The sequence below is a fragment of the Sarcophilus harrisii genome, chromosome 2 (genome assembly GCF_902635505.1).
Source record: "Sarcophilus harrisii chromosome 2, mSarHar1.11, whole genome shotgun sequence".
In the NCBI taxonomy this organism is placed as follows: domain Eukaryota; kingdom Metazoa; phylum Chordata; class Mammalia; order Dasyuromorphia; family Dasyuridae; genus Sarcophilus; species Sarcophilus harrisii.
In genome coordinates, this window is record NC_045427.1 from 223176498 (window position 1) to 223197871 (window position 21374).

The window sequence follows — 21374 nt, forward strand, 5'->3', positions numbered from 1 at the left end:
AGTTGAACTAGAACTAAGAACTAGATCTTAGAGGAACTACATCTGAGATCCCATGCAGTTCTTAATCTCTGCTATTGTGATCTTAAACTAGCCTCTTCACTCATAGGAAGAGGAGAGAAAGGAAGAAAATAAGTGGGAGATTTGGGATGGGACACAGAAGGGGCTATTATCTTAGGATGTTGCAGCCGCTCCTATGCTTACATTTTGTAAGAACACAGGGTAACTGGCCATTTCTGTGTGACAGGCCGGAGGCAGGGGGATGGAAAGGTGACCTTCTTAGCCTCAGGGTTTATAAAAGGGATTTTCTTCTTTCTTGACGTGTGAGAAATGTGACACAAAACTCAAAGGCTTCTGAAAGGCATGATGGAAAACCTGCTTCATGCTCCAGTGGAGGATCCAGCTGCCTAGGAATGAAGGGCTGGAGGGAGAGATAAGCTGATGTTTCAACAACCAGTGGATCAATTCCCATTCAATCCGAATGGTAATCAGGGGGGCTAGCAATGTGCTCACTGTATTGGCAGGGGCTTCCTTTGCCACTGCTGTCAGGAGGCCCCCACGGAGCGAGTGAAGAGCTCAGAATTGGGCTGGTGTGACTAAGTGCCAGGGACAGAGAGAAGGAGATTCAGGAAAACAATTAAGCCAAGCAATGCCGTGATTAGAAATGGCAGCCATGCTATTCCGGGCACATGGTGGCTTCTACAGTGGGAAGGGGAAGACTTGCTACAAGCCAAATACAGAGTGTTCCAAGAGAGAGAGGATCACAGAATGCAGAGAAAGGGGAGATTGTTCCTGGGAGGGTGAAGTGTCAGATAAGGCTTTAAGGGAGAACAGGTGAGAAGTCAGGGTGGAGGGGGAAGGGGCTGGGTTGGAATCTCAACTCTCCTCTTTATGATTCTTGTAACATTAGTCAAAATCTGTCCCCTTTCAAAGCCTCAGTTTCCTCACCTGTGAAATGAGGGTTTGGACTATGGGATCTGTAAATTCTGTTCCTCCTCTAAATCCTGAGAATCACATATTAACTTGAAGGAAAGTGAGGGTCAGGCCCTGTGCCGTTTTACTGTCTCTACTGAATCACAAAAAGAAGCAAATGCAATAAGATTAATTTGGAGTATGAAATTATTAAGTTATCTTTAACTGGGGATACCAGTTAAAGTTATCTTTAACTGGGATAAGTTATCAAACTGTGCATACCCTTTGATGCAGCAGTGTTACTACTGGGTTTGTACCCCAAAGGGATCTTAAAGGAGAGAAAGGGACCTGTATGTGCCAAAATGTTTGTGGCAGGTCTCTTTGTAGTGGCCAGAAACTGGAAACGTAGTGGATGCCCATCAATTGGAGAATGGCTGAATAAATTGTGGTATATGAATGCTATGGAATATTATTGTTCTGTAATAATGAGCAGCAGAATAAATGGAGAGGCTTGGAAAGATTTAACATGAACTGATGCTGAGTGAAATGAGCAGAACCAGGAGATCATTATATACTTCAACAATGATACTGTATGAGGATCAATTCTGATGGACGTGACTCTTTCCAACAATAAAATGACTTAGAACAGCTCCAATGATATTGTGAAGAGAGCCATCTGCATACAGCAAGAAGACTGTAAGGACTGAATGTGGATCACAACATAGCATTTTCATTTTTTCGTCGTTGTTTGCTTGCATTTTATTTTCTCTTCATTTTCCTTTTAGATTTGATTTTTCTTGTGCAGCAAGATAATTGTATAAATATGTAAGCATATATTGGATTTAGCATATATTTCCACTATATTTAGCATATATTGGATTACTTGCCTTCTAGGGGAGGGAGGGAAAAGGGGAGGGAAAATTGGAATACAAGGTTTTGCAAGGGTTAATGTTGAAAAATTATCCAAGCATATGTTTTGAAAATAAAAAGCTTTAATAAAAAAAAAACAAACCTCTTTGGGATGGGTAATGAGTCCCATTCTGCCATACTGTGGCAAAATATCTTTCTCTAAACTAATTTTCTCATCCTTTTTTTTTTTTCTGAGACATTGGGGTTAAATGACTTGCCCAGGGTCACACAGCCAAAGTGTTAAGTGTCTGAGGGCAAATTTGAACTCAGGTCTTTCTGACTTCAGGGCTGGTGCTCTATCTACTACACCAACGAGCTGCCCCTAATTTCCTCATTCTTAAGAAGGGGATGATAATACTTATATGGATTATGACAAAAGGAGAGATCAATATTCCCAAAGACCTGTGAGGTAAGTGGAGTATTATTATTCCCATATTACAGATGTGGATGCTGAGGCTCAGAGAGAAATCTGGGTAAATTCTAATTACTGTAGAAATGTGACACAGAATCCTATTGTGAAAATGAAGAAGGACTATTCTATGTGTTGCTCTGGAATTCCTGGGGATGTATCTCCCCAAAGCAAGGTAGAACTGCTGAAGACACAATCAATTTCTTATTAGCCTCAGTTTCCTCATCTGTCAAATGAGAAGGTTGGACTAGATTATGGCTTCTTAAACTTCTTCTACTTACGACCCCTTTTTGCCCAACAATTTTTTACACAACCATGGATTTATGTGAAATAGGTATTCAAATCAAACATTTACTAATAATAAATTGTAATTTCATGACCCCCCCCATTCAGTTACGCAACCCCCATAATTCTATATTTCCAGACGGCTTCTGAGCTTAATTTCAAATTACATTTGGGATCCCATAATCCTTTGTGTTAGAGGAAGGGGGACCCTGAATTGCATTTTCACTTTTGGTGGCGGGAAGCTCTCCGAGACAGCCTTACCCACCCTACCCCAATCCTCATCTCACTTTGCATAGCAGCGAGGGATGTTTCCTCGGTTACAGACAGGTTTACCCACTGACTCTGAGGCTCATTATCGGCAGGATCGTTAGCTGTCTGCAAGGTGCCAGCCTAGGGCCGCTTTGGTAATTAGGGAAAGGTCCAGATTGATGAGACTTGGACAACGGCAGCCGATGTAATGTGGGCGGTGAGGAATGAAGCTTGTACAATGGTGCAGGCAGGTGAATTCCCAGGGGAGGGAAGGAATCTGCTGTCCAAGTCAAGCAGTCCGTGATAAACATGCAAGGCTGCTGCCGACCCGAGGGGCTGAGCTCCACAAAGGGTATGGCAAGGGGGCTTTTGTTTCCCAGGAGAAAAAGCAGGGAGGGTCTCCGTTCAAAATGGTCTTAGGACTGGTGTTTGGGAGGGGATGTCTGTCCGGGTTTCTGTGTGTGTCAAACCCTTCTACTCTGGTTTAAGAATATCTCATCCTGATTTTAGTTAATTCACACTCATTCAAGTATGGAAGGAGGACCTACTATGTGCAAAGGGAAACAAAAAGAAGAGCTCAACGCCTTATCTTTATTCAGAGAGACTTGGCTCTGAATCCTGGTTCTACATGAGTTTAATCCCTACATCTATGAAACTCAGTATTCTCATCTGTGAAATGGGGATGCTAGCACCATGTACTTTATACCTCCACAGAGCTGGGAGGAATGAGTGTGATTTGTCAGTCTTAATGTAATACTGAAGTGGAAGTTATTATTGTTACAAAATAATGTTCCCTTTGTAGAAAAAGATATTGCTGCTTATATACTATTAGATGAAGCAATTTTGAGGAAATTGCTAGCTTGTGGCTATAGTAAGCAAGTGAATGCATTTTGTTCTGGGTAAGGTTTTTTAAGGTTTTTTTTTTCCTTCATAAAGAATATCTACAGCGAGACATCCTATATCAGAACTTCTTCCTTGTCCCCTTATGACTGCCCTTGCATGATGGCCCTTTGGGCTTCTAGGTATAGCGTCTTCCTAAAGCAAATGGGATTGCAGTCATTTCAAACCAGAAAGTGAACAACCTTTGTGTTACAGAAACTCAGAGAGCAAGAAGCGACTTCCCTGAAGAATCCTGGGAAATCAGTGGCAGAGCCACTATTGGAACAACTCAGGCCCAGAACAGGGAAGAGAATAAGCATTTATATGGCTCCTACTGTGTGTCAGACACACACCTTTACAAATATTATCACTTTTGATCTTCACGCAACCCTGCCTTACAGAATGCTGTTATTATTTCCATTTTACATATGGGAAAACTGAGGTAATAAGAGATTTAAGGCCCTAGCCCAGTGTTACACAGCTAGTAAGGGTCTGAGGCTGGATTTGAACTCAGGTCCAGGGCTCTATCCACTGGGCTACTAAGCTGCCTATGAACAGACCTCTTCTTATCCTTGTATAGAATTTATGTAACCCTGCCCTTAATGGTCTCAGTTTTGCTTTACAGTCAAACTGAAGGAGTCCTTGGGCACGGAGGGGATATGATCAAGGTGAATTATTTTATTATGCTCCTGAGCTGTTGTTGGCAAAGTGAATTTATTTTAATTTGTTTTTCTCTGGGGGGATACAATGCTTGTCATGGAAAATAAAAATGTGATTCTACTGTGAGAAGCTCATTATTTTACCAATGGTAATTATGAACTTTTGCCTGGTGGAGAGGGGAAGGCACAAATTGCTGGCTCTGGAGCCAGTGAGAAAGCATGAGACCAAACAGGAGTCCGAGAAGCAAGGCAGGCAGCGCAGAGAGGAGAAAGGAGGCTGGACCTAAATGCCAGGATGCCGGGAGCGCTGCTGGGAATGGGAGAAATCTCCTGGAGAGGATCACCGGGTGGTCGTTGGGTCCCCAGAGCCAGGCACAGTGCTTGGAGTGCTGGAGTGCAGCAGGTGCTTAATAAATGCTTCCTGATTGGTAGCATGTGAAATGATGCAAAATGCCAGAGCTGGCAGGGAGTTTTGAACAAAGAGCACAGAATGTCAAAGCTGGCAGGAACCTTAGAACGGGGGCTGTTGCAGCCAGAAAGACCCTAGAATTCATCTAGTCCAACGTCCTCTTTTTATAGATGAAAAAGATCACAAGGTCATTCGACCAGTCACTAAAACCCGAAGCCTGAAAACAAATCAACACATTTTACTCAGCAGGTTGTTATTTTTGTCCTTTCTTCTGGAAAAAGACATGAATCATGGAGGGGATACCATGCTGTGCAAATGAAGTGGATTCAAGGAGGGAGGGCTGTGCCAGATCACCTGCCTCAGTTTCCCCTTCAGAGCCATCTGGGTCCAGTGGAAATGGTGCTGGATGTGGATAAAAACTGCTGAGAAAGGTGACCAGTGCTCATGGGCATGAGCTGTAGGATGTCAGGATCACAGACCTGAAGCTGGGAAGGGACTTCAGAGGCCCCTATTCTAACCTGATTTTACAGGCCTAGGGAGGGTGAGTAAATTGGTTGAAGTCATTCAAGGAGGGTCAGAGGTCAAGGTCAACCCAGCCCTCTGAACTTGGCTTTGTGAGCCCAGTGCTGTTACTGGATTAACTGGCCCTGGACCCAGACATGGGGCAATCAGAGAAAAATTCAAAGGGATGGAAGCCTTGGTTTGAAATTATTCCCTAATGTTGAAATGGACGAATATAATCTCGCCTCTTTCAGGTCTATGCAGCTCTCCCTTCCCAGAGCCTTGATGCTTTCCTGCTGTGCCCCTTCCCCCTAATGAGCATCCCCCATCAATAATTTATCTACATCAATAAATCAGGAGGCGCTACAACCCGTTTGAGGAAATTGCTAGCTTGTGGCTGTAAGCAAGTGAATGCATTTTGTTCTGAGTAAATGTGGTCCTTGCTAAGGAGCCCTGCCAGCAGGAGAGATGCTAAGAGCTCTCAGGAAGGAGAGTGAAGAGTGAGCCAAAAATGGAGTTGGTGACATCAAATCTGGGCTGTATCTTTCCTGGATGCTCTGGCTGTGGAGCCCAGGGAGGGGTCTCCTGCCTCAGGCTGCAGAGTTATTTCTTAGGCAATGAATAAACCAGTTGCTCGGGGAGTTTGAGCCCTGAGTTCAGAAATAAAAGCAATCAGCTTCTCCAAAACAGCACAGTGTTGGTCTTAGGGTCTCTATCCTTTCTCATCCCTGGAAACTGGGTTGGATGCCCTAAGACAAAGTATCCAACTGCTCTTGGCTCCTCTGGGGGAAAGGGCATGAGTCTCAGGGGATCTGATGACCCCCAGTCCTGTGTCTGAATTATTCTTCTGCTTGGAAAGTCAGCTGCATCTTTTCCCACTATTCCAGAACTGGCTTTCACTCTCTGCCCTCTACCACCTACCTCTTGGTTCAAAAAGAAGAAAAAAGTCAGAAGTACATTATGTTGGCAATCTTACCTTCAGAACCCTGGGATCTTCCCTTTCTTCTTAGCTGACCTTCCTAAGCAACTGACATACATGCTCAAGTCTCAACCAAAATCCTATCTTCTGCAAGAAATATTTCTCAATCTCCCTTCACACTAGCTGCTGACTATTTTATTAAGCTCCTGGTATATACTAGGCACTGTGCTGAAGGCTGTGGATACAAATTAAGGCAAAGGAGGAAGACAACGTATAAACACATTGGTATGAATGAGATATAAACAAGATAAACTGAAGAACATTTTAAAGAAAAGGCACTAGTGTTAAGGGAGATTGGGAAATATTTCTTGCAGAAGATAGGATTTTGGGTGAGACTTGAAAGAAGTCACAGAAGCCAGAAGGCAAAGGTGAGGAAGGAGAAAATTCCAGGCATTAGGAATAACCAGTTAAAGTCAGCATACAGAGTGTCCTATGAGACAAACAGCAAGGAAGCCATTGTCCCTGGGTGTAGAGTACATGCATATACTCAGTAAAATGGAGGACAGTAAGATTTAAAAAGATTAGAAAAGTAGGAAGGGTCAAGCAATGAAAGGCTTTAATTCTAGATCTTTCCCTTACTAAGTGTGTGACCTTGGACAAATCACCTTTCCAAAAAAAAGTTTGTTAACTGAGTCTCAGTTTCCTCATATATCAAATGAAGATAATACAAACCTATCTTTGGAAAAATCTTATAGAAATCAAATGAGATGATGTATATTGTGTAAATTTAAAAATTCTACATAACCACAAATTATTATCAACTTTTTATTACATAGCACTGTGCTAGATTCTGAATGGAAATCAAAAAAACCTATTAGGAATCAGAACCTAGGTGCCTGGAACTCAGAGAAAAATTAGGGAGATGACACTCAGTCACAAAAAATTAGCTGACAGAAGGACAAGGCATTCTATGATAAAGACTGATGACAAAGGTTTTTTAAAAAGGTGAAGATCACTGTGGGCTGAAACAATAAGATGAGGCTTCTTGGAAAAGATAGGCATATCAACCTTGAAAATGGGACTCCAGTGAAATCCCAAAAACACTTATTAAAGGCCTAGAATTTGCAAGACACTAGATTAGGCCTTGGGAATACAAAACAGTCCTTTCCCTCAAGAAGCTTATATTTAAAGAGAAGGAAAAAAAACAAAAAAAAAATAAAGAGAAGGGTTTGGATAAGTAGAAAGAAGAGAGAAGGTCATTATAAACACAGCTGGGGCAGGAGTGAGATCACCATGAGCAAAGATCCAGCATCCAGAAACAATTTGGTATCTATCAGAAGTCAAGGAAGAGAATAATCTGACTAGATCAGGAGTTCTTAACCTTATTATCATTATTATTTTGAAAAGCATGGCCTCCTTAGCAGTCTGCTGAATTTCAGAATACTATGAATAAAATAAAATATATATGATTTCAAAAGAAATCAATAATTTAAAAAATTTTTAAAAATTAAAAAAAAATGTTCATAGGCCCCTGGCTTACAGTCTCTGGACTAGAGAGAAAGGTTCTCACTAGGAGACACTGAGATATCAACAGGAGATAAGGTTGGAATTGGACTGTGGAAGATTTTCAGATTGAGGAGTCTGACCTTTGTGCTAATCACAGTGGAGAGTCACTGAAGATTGCTCAAAAAAAAAAAAATAGGAGTCGCAAAAATGTTTTACAAACATTTATCTGGGTTTAAGTCCAGACTCTGACACTACTAACTGTGTGACTCTGGGAACTCACTTAATCTCTCAGTGTTTTGGGCAGCCCTTGAAGATTCTAAGTCAGGTAGGTAAGGCATGTCTGCCTTGGTGGAGGGGGCTCTCTCACCTTGGAGTTCCTGGAGAGATGAAATCCCAGGTTTGATTTCTATTTCTCATCTGGTAGCCCACGACAGGATGGACCAGAAGAAGCATAAGATGTTTCAAATGGAAGAGAGAATGCTCTAAATGAGGAACAAAACCTTCACTCTTCATCTCCCATTGAGTGTGGATACTTTTGGGTGTGTGAGTTGGACTATACAAAGCCCCTTCCAATTTAAGAATTCAGCGATGATGGTAATGGAGAAGAGGGAAGAAGGTGATAGAGGGAAGGAATGGAAAAAAATTTAAAGAAGGAATTGACAGACTCCGATGAATAACTAGAGGCAGATAATAAAGGAGAAGGAAGATGACTGAGATTTGGGTTAGAGGGAAATAATTTAGCAGCCTCTGAGGCTCTTCTGTTACCAGTGATACTAGGAATAAGAGACACCATTTTTGTAAAACTTACCTTTGAGTAGTCAAATCCATGCTTCTCCTTCACCCCATTTCGACAGAGTGTGTAGTTATAAAATCTCGAGTTTTTAAGGAGTCCAACCCATTCCTTCCAGCCAGGTGGCACATAGGAACCGTTGTATTCATTGAGGTACTTTCCAAAGAAAGCTGGGGATGAAGAAGGAAAAAAAAAGAAGTGAGAAAGAAGAGGTCAAGGGAGAAGATAGACTCACAACACTTGACACTCCTGCACTACTAATTAAGATTCCTCTCTCATCCTTCCCAAGTGTATTTATTAAGCTCTCATTCACCCAGGCATTAAACAGATTTCTGGGGAGTTTTTGATCTCTGAGGTCCTTTTCCAGCTTGAAAGCCTACAATCTTCCTCTTCCTGAGTTTATGATCTTTTGGGAGCAAAAGGCAGACAGGGATGGTTTGTGGGAAGTCTTAGACTAAGACGGGGAAGAGAGATGAACTAGATGCCCTCTTAATATCATTGTGTTTTAATGTTTTATTTTATAAAATTATTTTTCAAGTTGGATTTCCAACAGAACTCTACCATCTGGGTTATGTTGGGACGGGTTGAGAGATGAGAATGAAAAGACATTTTGATTTGGGAGTTGTTGGAATCTTTACAAACTGTTAAGCCATTAGAGTTGATTGAGACAATAATTATCTAATTTAGTATGGTTCAATATGATTGATTTGATCTTAGAAGGAGATATTTTGGGCCAGAACTTGAAACAAGGTACTACGTACAACTGATAGAAATGATGCTTATGTTCACACCTTTAGAGAGCTCATAGAAGCAAGAAATATTTAAGTACTCATTGGAGTTCACACGTTTGGGAGATTTCAGGGTTTAGAAAGAGATATCTGAATTCACACCTCCCTTAAGCCCTGCCTCCAGAAGGCAGAGTCAGCCTTTTACACTCAACATAAATAGAGCTTCAGTGAGCCACTCGACAGTCTTACTTCGGAACATTCCCGGGGGTCGGAGAGGAGCACTCTGGGAGATTGAGAGCCAGAAGCCCTCTCTTGGAGGCAAGAGAGATTCATTTCCATCTGGAGGCTGAAGAAAGCAGAGGCAAAGGACAAAGCTGCAAGAGCTCTTAGAACCAAGCAGAGAGATAGGCCTCTGAGCTAACCGGGCTATATTGAAACACACAATAAAAGATCTGAACTTTTATCAGCTGGCTGTGATTTTGGGTGATTATTTACTTGTAACTGAAACTAAAGCTGCCTCCAGAAAACCTCCCCAAGAAACCTTTCTCCCAGAGAGAACCATTATTATTTTAAAAAAGAAAAAAACACCACAGGGAGTCTGAGTTCTGATCTTGCTTCTGAAACTTGCTACCTGTGTGAGCTTACTTAGCTTCCTCATCTGTAAAATGGGACAATTGGATAAGACAGACTCTAGGTTGTTTCCATTTTGAGATCTAGGTTCCCATGATCTCATTAGATGATCTCAAAGATCTCCTTCAAATAAATGCAATGAACTAAACTTCTACCTTGGAAAAAACCGAGTTATACCATAAGTGTATTTTATGAAATCAATAAATGAAATGGATGCAATTGTGTTTCAGCTGGAATCCCTCTGATGAGATCATGTAATAGACTTATACAAGTACAGGGCATTTGGAATGGATTGTTGTAAGCAGTAATAGTGAGCCACGATTGATCTCCAGCTAAAGGCTGGCTGGTCCCTTCTTGGGCTTAAACAGGTGTCTCCAGATTTTGGATTCCCTAAGTGAGCAAAAATACGCCAGAAAACACTGTGTAATGGAGTGCCACCTGATGGGGTGTGTGGAGAGCTGGGTCTAATCTCATCTCCGCCACTAACTCGAGGTTGAGATTTTTCCCTCTTAGACACTCAGTGTGTTCTAGTGGAATGAAAAAGTTGGGCTTGAAGGTAAGGGTTTTTAACTTTTTGTATGGCTTCTCTTCTCAGAATATAAAACCCACATAAGATTACAAAGGAAACTAATTGTATTGAAATATAAGTCTTAAAAATTTTTGTTTTAAATTCACAGACTGAGGTTAAGAACACTTACTCTGAGGTAGATCTTCCTGGCTCTGACATTCTGTGTTCTATGTGGTGAGGACCCTTCCTCCTGGCTCTGACATTCTATGCTCTGTGTTTTGAGTCTTTTTTAGCTCTGTCTGCCATCTATTAAATAGTTCTTTGATATTCATCCTAAGAAGTGACGCATTTGGTTTTACTGAGACATCGTGGCAATGTGTGCCAAGCATCTGGATTTGTTCTTTCTCCACCCAAACCACCTTTCTCAGCTGTGTGTCAGAGAGATAGTCTAGCCACAGGAAGCTGGGAAGTCCCACAGGAAGCTGGGAAGTCCCACATGAACTGGAATCAAGGCAGCTGGAGGCCAGGTAGGGCCTGTACCACCTGCAGGGCTGAGGACAGGGAGTGAGTGAGCTGTTACGCCCAATAAGGCTTCAGCCAAATAGGCAAAAACTACATCAGAAGCCTGGGAGGTACTACAGAAAGCTGGAGGGGCATGGAAGCCTTTTGAGGGAGTTGCCAGTTCTCTGGAAAATCAGGCTTTTGTTTCCAAATAACCTCACTGGTTTAGCCTCAGGTGATGGTGGGAAATTCTCACCATGGCTAATTTTCCTCCCAAAGGATCCCTATGAAAATGAAGTCCATCAATACTGATGTTATAATATACCTTTTTCTCAGATTATCTGGTTATAAACTCACGAAAGACATAGGCCACAGCCAAAAAAATGAGGGAAAGGGAGAAAAAGAGAAAGAAACTGATCCTGTAACCTTACTGAGGAAGTCACTTATCTCAGTTTCCTCATCTGTAAAAGGAGAGGATTGAATTAGATGATTTCTAAAGCTTCCTCCAGCTCTGGCTCTTAATTTATGATTCTTTATAAAAATACAGAACATGAAATTTCAGAGTTGGAAGAAAGCTTAGAAGTTGTCCAGATTAACTCTCCTAATTTCCTACAGCATATCTCTAACAGCCTCTCCACCCCGAAGGTGGCCAACTCCACTGTGAACATTGTGGTTGTCTGGAAATTCTTCCTTATAATTGTCTCAAAGTCTGCCATTATTTATCCTCCATCTAACTCTACTCTCTGGAGTCAAAAAGAATAAACTTAATTCTTCTGAATAATAGCGCTTAAAATTATTTGAATTCAATGCTTCTTTAGAGTTATCTTCTCCAGACTAAATATTTCTAACTCCTTCAGAAGCCAAGAGGAAGGAGTGAAAAATAAAAGAGGAATAGAGAAAAAGGAGAAAAGGACTGAATGTGATAGGGCTATTTTAGGGAATTCTGCCTTGAAGTTTAAATATATAGTCTATCCCTACTGTGGAAAGAACACAGCCTTCTTAAATGTGTCTCACCCCCAAAGAAGAGAAGAGCTGGGTCCAAAACATACAGGAATAAGGTGACTCAATGGCATTCCAAGCTAAAAATTTCAGGAAACATTCTTAGCTGGGAGTGTTAGACTGGTTGGAACTAAGACCACCTTAAAAATGGCAGCCAAATCCAGCCCATCCTGAAAATGAAGCCTTTTGGGGCTTATAAAAGAAAAGGGCTTGCTAATGACTACCTGGCCAAGAAGAACTGAGTCAGGATGTGTGGCTGGGAAATGGGGGAAACTGGAAAAAGTGGTTGGAGAGATCCAGCTTTATTCAAGGGAGTCAGCAGAGAGAGAAGTCAGGTTTTCCCAGGGTGCAGGGAATCATCCCCAGCAACCCTGCTTCCTGTGAAATATCTAAAATTTAAAGAGTGAAATGTATCTAATTAAACAGGACATTGGAGTTTCCCTGGCTGGGCATTAGGTAATAATGGGATTGTGCTATCACCTGGGATTGGGAATGGAGAACTAAGTCAATTAACTGGATCTTACTGATGATGGTTCACCTTCTTTCCAGACTCCCTTGCCTGTTGACTCAGCTCTTTTGACTTGAAGCTACCTAGTAGCTATGGGAAAATCCCTTGTCTTAGTTTAAGCCTTAATTTCTTCATCTATAAAATGGGTTTAGCAATGGCTGTACCAGCTCTGGGGATGTTTTAAGGAAAGTGCTGGGAAATTTGAAAATTTGGAAAGAAATGTCCATTGTTACTATGTCACAATGCAGAATAGTAAAAAGGATGCAGGACTGGAGCTAATCAGGAAGACCTGGATGGAATTCTGCCTCAGGCATTTATTAGCTATTATTTAGATATTCTCAGCCTCAGCTTCTTCAACTGTAATATGGGGATGATAATAGTGTTTAGCCCACAGGAGCTGTTGCAAGGAGGAAATGTGGTCATTAAAGTACACAAAGCATTTCTCAAACCTGAAAGGGCTACCCAGAGACAGCTAGATGGCTCAGGGCAGAGAGTGCTGCTGGGCCTGGAGTGGGAAAGCGAGTTCAAATGTGGCTTTGGTCACTTGTTAGCTGTGTGAAACTGGGCAAGTCACTTAACCTCTGCCTTAATTCATTGGAGAAGAAAATGGCAAGGCACTCCAGCATCTTTGCCTAGAAAACCCCACGAACGGAACAGTTCACTGGATCATGAAGATTTGCCCACAACTGAACAACAACAGAAGGACTACCCACATGGGAGCTAGCTCTGGGGAAGAAGTGGTTCCTTCTTCGAAGCATCAGTTCTGGTGGTCAGGGGATGTGGAGGGGATTGATGTGGGCAGGGTGACTTTTCAGAGCCCACTGTTATCTTATCTATGCATTAGTGTTAATCTATTTTCAGCCATTTCTTTCTCTGAGACTCTCCCTTTCCTTCTACTCTTGACCTAAAAGTCCTAAGAGCTTAATTTTTCAAGGTTATCAAAAGCAAGGGGCAGCTAGACAGTGTCATGGACAGAGCCAGGAAGATATGAGTTCAAATTTGGCCTCGGGCCCTGGAGGGGTTATTTACTCTAAGTTTGCCTTAGTTTCCTCATCTGTGAAATGGGGATAGTAACAGCACTTTCCCACAATGGTCATGAGAATAAAGTGAGATATTATTTATAAAGTGCTGTACCTGTCACATGACCTGTAGCTATTATTATTCATCACTTAGTCCATCTCCATTATTTTACAAATGATAATACTGAAACCCTAAGAGAAGAAAGGTCCAGCTCCATCAGATTGTAAGAAGTAAAACCCAAGTCATTTGACTTACAATCCATTGCTTAAAATTCCCTATATCACTCTCGCTCCCCATAGACACTCTCTCCAGTCACAAAAAATGGACCATATTCAGCATCAAATTCAATTTTGAGTTCATCTGATTAGGCTTCCTTAGCACAATTTTTTAAATGGCCATTGAGACATCACACAACAATGGGCAGAAAAGCAAAGGCCCTCGAGCCTCAGGTCTCCTGAGCCCAGGAGACTCAGATTGAGGACACGGCCAAAGAGGAAGGGACTAGAACTTAAAATAGAGCTCAGAGTATAGAGCAGGCATTTCTTTGGCTCCCATAGCTAAGCTTTTGTTGCCAAGGCAGCAAAAAGGGAAGGGGTTCGGGTGGGGGGAGAGAAGAGACAAGAGAAGAGACAAGACACACAGAGAGTAAGAGAGACAGAAACAGAAAAACAAAAGAGAGAGTGAGAGAGACATACAGAGAGAGGGAGAGAGGGGGAGAGAGAGAGAGAGAGAGAGAGAGAGAGACAGAGAGAGAGAGACAGAGAGAGACAGAGAGAGAGAGAATGAGGAGGGAAGAAAGGGAGAAAGACAGAGAGAGACAGGCAGGAACACAAAGAGACAGAGGCAGAGATACAGAGAAAGACAGAGAGAATGAGGAGGGGGAAGAAAGGAGAGAGACAGAGAGGGAGGAAAGAAGGAAGGGAGGGAGAGAGAAAGAGATAAGAGTCAGGGACAGAGACACAGAGAGAGAATGAGGAGGGGGAAGAAAGGAGAGAGACAGAGAGGGAGAGAGAATGAGGGGGAGGGAGACAGAGAGACAGAGAGGGAAAGTGGGGAGGGGAGGTGTCTCTTTCTGTGTACTACTGCTTGCTCTTAGGCTGATATGGAAAAATAAATGCAGGCTAGTATAAATAGAAAGAAAAGCAGGGCCTACCCCAGGGGTGCTGGGCTGGAAGAAAGCTGCATTGCTTATATATATGTAAGGGTGAGTCGAGTTAATAAACATATATTAAGCCAAATACTATGCTAAGCACTGAGATGCAAAGAGTGGCAAAAACCATTCTGGCCTTCAAAGAGCTCACAATTTAAAGAGCTGGTGCAGACGACATGCAAACCACTATTTATGAACAAGATAAAAACAGTCTGACAGAGTCATCTCAGAGGGAAGGTGCAGTTAAGTGTCACAGTGGATGGAGCGCTAGCCCTGGAGTCAGGAGGACCTGAGTTCAAATTTGACCTGAGACACCAGCTGTGTGACTTCCGAAGTCCTTCACAGCCCAATCCCAACCATCCTTCTGACCTCTTTGTTTCTTATATAAGACCCAGGCCCCCTGACCCACATTTGTGGCTGGCACTGGCTCTTCCCCATGGTGGGGACGGACGCCCTCTTCAGCTCTGCCTCCCAGAATCTCTCTCTCCCTCCAAGCACTGCCATTTTCTGCAGGAAACTTTTCCTGAGCCTTTTCTCTATTTAACTTGTATTTATTTTGCACTTCTGTATATATTGATTCAGCATAATTTAGACACTTCCATCCTTCCAAGAGCCAAACTCCTTGAAAATAGGAATTGTTTCATTTTTCTGGGACAGATCCCAAGCCCCTAGCATACAGTTATGTGCTTTATGAACACTTGTTGATCCATGGTGGAGAGAAAAGAGGCCTTGAGATCTTATCTCTGTACTAATAAAGTATGATCCTGGTTGCTGAGTCTTTCTCAGCCTCAGTTTCCTTATCTGTAAAATGGGGGTGATCATATCATTTACCTTCTAGCATTGTTGTGAGGATCAAATGTAAATTTTTAAAGACCTCTATAAAAGCTGGCTATAATTATTAATAAATATTCATAATTCCCTCAAGCTTCAGCTCAAACACTACTTCCTCAGCAATGTGATTCCATTCCATAAAATGCAAGCTCCTGGAGGGCAGGGATCATTTTTGGTTTTTGTCTTTGTAGCCAGAGCATAGCATCTGGCATACAGTAAGTGGATTTCCTGATCCTTCTTTTCTTCCTGAAATATCTTTAGAGCACATTGGCTGGAGCTCACACCTGTGCTCATACAGTGCCCTGCCCTTCCCCAATTGAGATTAAGTTCTTAGAAAGCAAAACCTGACTTGTCTTTTGCCTTTGGTTCCCCAGTATCTGGTCCACGGTCTGGAACAGCGTAGATTCGTACTGCGTGTTTGTTAAATGAATTAATGAAACTGTTCATCAAAGGAAATATGGCCTTGTTTAAGATTGTGGAATAGAAATCTTTGCAAAGACTGACAGAGAGGGCAAGAAGAAACCAAGAAATAGCTGGGGGTGCTTTGGACAGAGTTCCATACTGCAGAGTCACTCCCAGGGACTAGAGTTCAAATCTAGTCTCAGATAATTATTGTCTGCCTGCCTCAGTTTCCTTCTCTGTAAAATGAGGATTGTAATGGCACCTACTCTTGAGGATTGTTGTGAGATTCAAATGAGATAATATTTGCAAAGTGCTCTGTGTACCTTCTGGTGCCAGATAAATGCTAGCTATTAATATTTTTTAATATCAAGAAGGCATTCACAGATGCTCTATTGCTTCTGATCCAAGCTGTTTATGAAGATATATTGAGTTCCAAACTTTAACCTAATTCAAAGAGGTGAGTTATAACCAACAGGAAGAGAGAGGTGACAGCTAAAATCAAGGCTCATGGATGATCAAGTGCAACCTTTAAAATACAAAGCAAGGGGCGATAAGACACTCTAGACATATTTAGTGAGTTATAATATCAGAGTCATATATTTAGAGCTGGAAGGGTCCTTGGTGATCATTAGGTCCATACTCATTTTACAGATTAGGAAACTGAGGTTCAAAAAGTTAAAATACTTTGCAAGGGCAGGATTTGAACTCACATTTTCTTTTCTATAAGTCCTGTGCTCTCTCCACTATTCCATGTTGTTTCTAAGTAAGAGTCAAGAGCACATTAAGATGAACATTCTCTACTGGGTTTTGGGACTTTTTTTTTTTTTTTTTTTTTTTTTTTTTTGGTTACTAGAAAGGGCATTTCTTAGATGGCTTTGAGAAAGTACAGGGTTCTTTGGGAAGACTCAAGGAAGGTAGTTGGTAAGTTGATGTCATGGGTACCCAAGGGCAAATGGTGATTTCTCATAATATGCATCATTTCCTTTATTTACTCTCTTCCTTTCCTCCAAACCACCACTACCCTTTTTCTTTGTTTATTCTCTTCAAGTGTTTTCTTTATTTCCCCCTTTTTCCTCCCTTTCTACTCTCCCCTCCTCCTTCTGTTTCCATCTCTCTCTCTCTCTCTCTCTCTCTCTCTCTCTCTCTCTCTCTCTCTCTTTCCCATATCTCTGTCCCTATCTCTTTCTCCTTTTTCTCCATCTCTCTGTCCTTCTCACCTCTTTTCCTGTCCCTCTTCTCCCTCTCTCATATATCTGATGAAACATGCCTCTTCTTCTCATTGGAGGGCTATCGATGCAGAATGTGTATCTATATCTATATCTATCTATCTATATACTACAAGACATGATTGATCCCTATGTCTGCTAATTTTGCTTAAATATTTTTCCTTATAAGAGAAGACTCAAGTGGAGTATAGAATGGGGATAAAGTGTACGCTATGGGACACACTATATATACACACATGTATATTTTAAATGGTGTTTGGATTAGTGGTCTTTCACAAAATTGTGCAATCAAGAGCTAGAAGGGACCTTAGAGATCATCCTCCAAAGCTTCTAAACTGTGGGTTGTGATCCCCTATGGGGATTGTGTAACTAAATGTGGGGGTCATGAAATTATGATTTATTTTCAATATATGTTTTATTTGTATATCTATTTTATATACCTATAAACTTGAAGTGATATAAAGATTTCTCAGGTGAAAAGGTGTTGTGAGTGGAAAAAAGCTGAAGGAACCCTGATTTAATCCAATCCATATCTGAAGGGAAATTTCCCTTTCCAGTGTCCCTTACAGTTGTCATTATCCCTGACCTGAGGGACTCCCTCTAGCTTTAGGCAGCCCATTCCATGCACATAGGTCCAGGGGACAGAATGATGGCAGAGCAGCTTGTTGCCGGGTAGGTGCTGACTTTCTGGAAGTAAAATATGATTCTCTTTGGTTGTCAGGATTCAGGAAAAGGGCCAGGCATAGGAATTTCATTTGCTTCCCCAACTCACTTCTTTCCTTCAGCGGTTTGGAAACTACTCATCATCCCGTGCCACATTCAGTCAGGCTGCATCCTGCTACCTCCAAATCATTTTGGTTCATCAGGTTCTGGGACGGGCTCCCTGTCTGCTTATGAATAGCTCGCATTGGCCGTTGAGACAGATGGGCCCCAGTGAGCTGCTGTAGGTCTAGAAAAGCACGGATTCCATACTGCAGAGTCACTCACAGAAAACAATGAATGGGCTTGGAGAAGATTCTCCACTTCCTTGGTTGGACAGGAACCTGCTGTGGGGGACGACGAGGTAGTGTGGATTATGTCCTTGCTCCTGTCTCCGGGCAGGTCTTTGCCTGACCAATACACATTTTAGTAATCGGCAACCCAACATCATGGAAAAGCCCCAAGTTACAGCTCAGGGATGTTGGGGTTTGGGCCCTGCGGGTACCTCTCACTCCTTGTGTGTCCTTGGAGTATCTGCCTCCTTCCCTCAGAGTCATCTTCCCCATCTGTGGATGAGTAGGTCAGACTCACTGGTCTCTAAGCACCTCCTAGCCCTAGAGTTCTGGAAATCTGAAGGAATGGGAGGCTTAATTTCATAGAATTATAGGCTGTCAGAACCAGAAGATCATAAATAATAATAAGAGCTCATTGCTCATCCTTTGTTTTTGAAGAGAACTGATGACATCATGGGTGATGTCTTGACTTGCTTGTGAATTGGATTTAAGTGAGACAGATCTGGGCTAAGCCATCAGTCTCCCTCTTTGTTCCTGACTCAGTGAGGTCCAGTGCAGGACAGAACAAGACGTCTGGCAATGGTCCTTCAATGCACGGTCAAGCTCTAAACACTCCACGGCACTGGCTTCATCTGCCTTCATGGCTGTGGAAGAAACTGCTCCGGCCTGCTTACTCTGGTTTGGAGGCCTCTTGGCTACCCTTGGCCTGGCTTAGCCCTCTTGTCAAGATGGTTTTACTGGGATGAGATTCTGCTGCTTAGGGCCCCATGCGAGATTTAGGGGAGAGGTGGATACCCAAAGTGGATGAGCAGCTTGAAAGGGGCTTGGCAAACCCTCCCACTGGAGAGGCTAGTCCTCCTGAACGACTCATATTTATATTTCATATGCTGATATTTATATAGCATTTCCTATAACTTGGAACATAGAAGTCTGACTTATAAGGGACCCTAGAACAGTCGGCAAACTGTGGCCATTGGGTCAAGTCTACCCTGCTGCTGGTTTTTATACTAAAAATATAAAAACCATTTTAGCTCACAAACTATGAGATTTGTGGGCCAGATTTGGCCTGTGAGCTGTAGTTTGTCAACTCTTCTCTTAGGACCTAGAATATTAGGAGTGGAAGAACATTTGGTACATAAAATGTTAGAGCTGAAGAGGACCCTCAGAGAGCATCTGAAAAAGGTGGCAGGATTGAAATGATACTGGATAAGACCTGGGTTTGAATTCTGTCCCCTCTGTGACCTGGGGCACGTTGCTGTATAAAATGAGGGAGTTGGAATAGATGATCTCTAAAAGTTCCTTCCGATGCTAAATCTGTGATCCTATAATCTAGTCCAACCAGTAGAAGGGGAAACTGAGGCTCAGATCAGAGAAGATACACAGAAAGTTATGGTAAGGCCTGAAGTGGAAAATAGATCTCCTGACTCCATCTTTAATAGTCTTTTTCCTGCATCAGGCTGTCAACATGCTACTCATTAGCTTGAGCTGCATCTAGTTTCCCTGAAGACAAGAGGTGGGTACCATGACTGTTGTGGGACCCTCCACAATACCTGGGAGTCACAGATGGTTCAGTGATGAGAATGCTGGCCCTGGAGTTAGGAGGAACCGAATCCTAATTAGGCTTCAGCCACTTACTGGATGCGTGACCCCGGGCATGTCACTTCACTTTATTTGCCTCAGTCTCCTCATCTGTAAAATGAGCTGGAGAAGAAAACCACTCCAGTATCTTTACCAAGAAAACCTCAAATTGGGTCATGAAAAATAAGAATTGAATAATCAAGAACTCATTAGTAGTTGTGTGATAACAGACAAATTATTATTGAAGTATTATGTGGCAGAAGGAGACCTCCCTTCCTGATAATACTGGCCCTAGTTAAGATCCACAAAGTTCTTAAAATGACTTAAAATACATAGTAAGTCTCAACTACTTGCCTACCTCTAGCCCCTTGCCAAAGTTCACAAAATGTTTTGTAGATATTATATATTCACATTTTGGTGCTTTTAATGTTCCCATTTCACAGATGAGGAAACTGAGGCAGAGAGCAGTTAAATGATTTGCCCCTAGTCACACTAGTTGGTAGAAACTTCATGGTCTAATGGATTATGAGTCAGGAAATTCGAGTCCTAGTCCTAGGTTTGACACTAAGGGATTAAAGTCTCCAATCTCTGTCACACAGGATTATGAGAAGTCAGTGAGAAAATAACCTGAAAAGTATCTGAAAGATATCAATACTAATGTATGTTATTTACTACAAGTTCCCTTCCTGTTCATCTTTTCATAGGAACATCATCAATGCTATGAATAAGCCCTGAAAGGTGGTTTTGTTCAAGGGCCTTTAATAACTAAGAGTTCAAGAGGAACCCCCAGGGCCCAAACTCTAGGACCTGTGTTAAGTGTTCAGTGGGAGGAGAGACGGCTTCTCCTGCCTTTCATCAATCCCCCTTCATGGGCTGCTGTTTGTCTGTCTCACAGCGCAGTTTCCATATGTATGAAATCCTGCCAAGATGTAATTATCCCAGGATCACCTGTTTTCTTTCACAGACCCCGTTCACGCAGACCCACAGCATCTGTGATCTAAACAAAGGGGCTGAATGACATGGGCCACAGAGCATCCAATCCTAGTCGACTCAGGGTGGGGGTGGGGGACTCTGGGAAGCCTAATTCCCTCATTTGACAGGTGGGGAAACTAAAGTCAGAACTAGGACCAGCCTTGCCCAAGATCACATAGTGTGTGAGCAGGACCCCAAAGCCAGGTCTCCTGATTGGTCAGTCAGTCAATAAACATAAAATACCTACTACGTGCTGGGTGCTGTGTAAGTCCTGGCTTAGCAGACTGGGAATTGTGGTTTCCCTTGTATTACAAATGATTTTTTCTAATCCTCCCCTGGCACTCATCATTTAGATGAACTCATCTAGAACTCCTCATTTCCCACCCCTGGAGCTGCCCCTCCAACACCCACTGAGCCCCTGCACTAAGCTCACCTCTAGCTAATTAGCACCTTGTAAAACCGAGCACCTGGGGAGGCTTCGGAACAGGACGTGGAAGCCAGTAACCCTGTGTTATAAGGGGGAATTAGCTGACAAGGATTTTATGTAACATGCTTCTCCCTATCACGGCAGAAGGTTGCCCGCGATCCCTTCATGGGCCAGACCGTGATTTTAAAATGTTTCCTGCTGGCCTGTTTATTCCTTTTAGCTGCTCTATTTTTCATCCTTGTTACCAATTTTTTCCCCAAGTTAAACGATGTTGCTGAATCATTCAGTCAGGCGAACCAAGCCCTTCTGGTTATATTTCCAAGTCCTGGATTCTCTTTGAGCTCACTCCCTCACAGGTGCCTTTATTGGACTGAAAGAATGGCATTTCTTGGTGTCTAGGCAGCAAGATGGCTCGTTTATCTTTCCATCCTTGGTAAGTCACTTAATCTGTGCCAGCCTCAGTTTCCTCATCTGTAAA

General features: G+C 42.4%; 1 protein-coding gene across 3 annotated transcripts in view; it reads right to left on the minus strand.

The window, feature by feature from the left end:
* SULF2 (sulfatase 2) overlaps positions 1-21374 on the minus strand; it is a 135988-nt gene that overhangs the window by 47061 nt on the left and 67553 nt on the right. For all 3 annotated transcript variants that reach the window (XM_023494530.2, XM_031951578.1, XM_031951579.1), the window contains one exon: positions 8443-8594. In XM_023494530.2, the coding sequence (XP_023350298.1) occupies positions 8443-8594 (152 nt within the window). The remainder of the gene's footprint in view (positions 1-8442; positions 8595-21374) is intronic.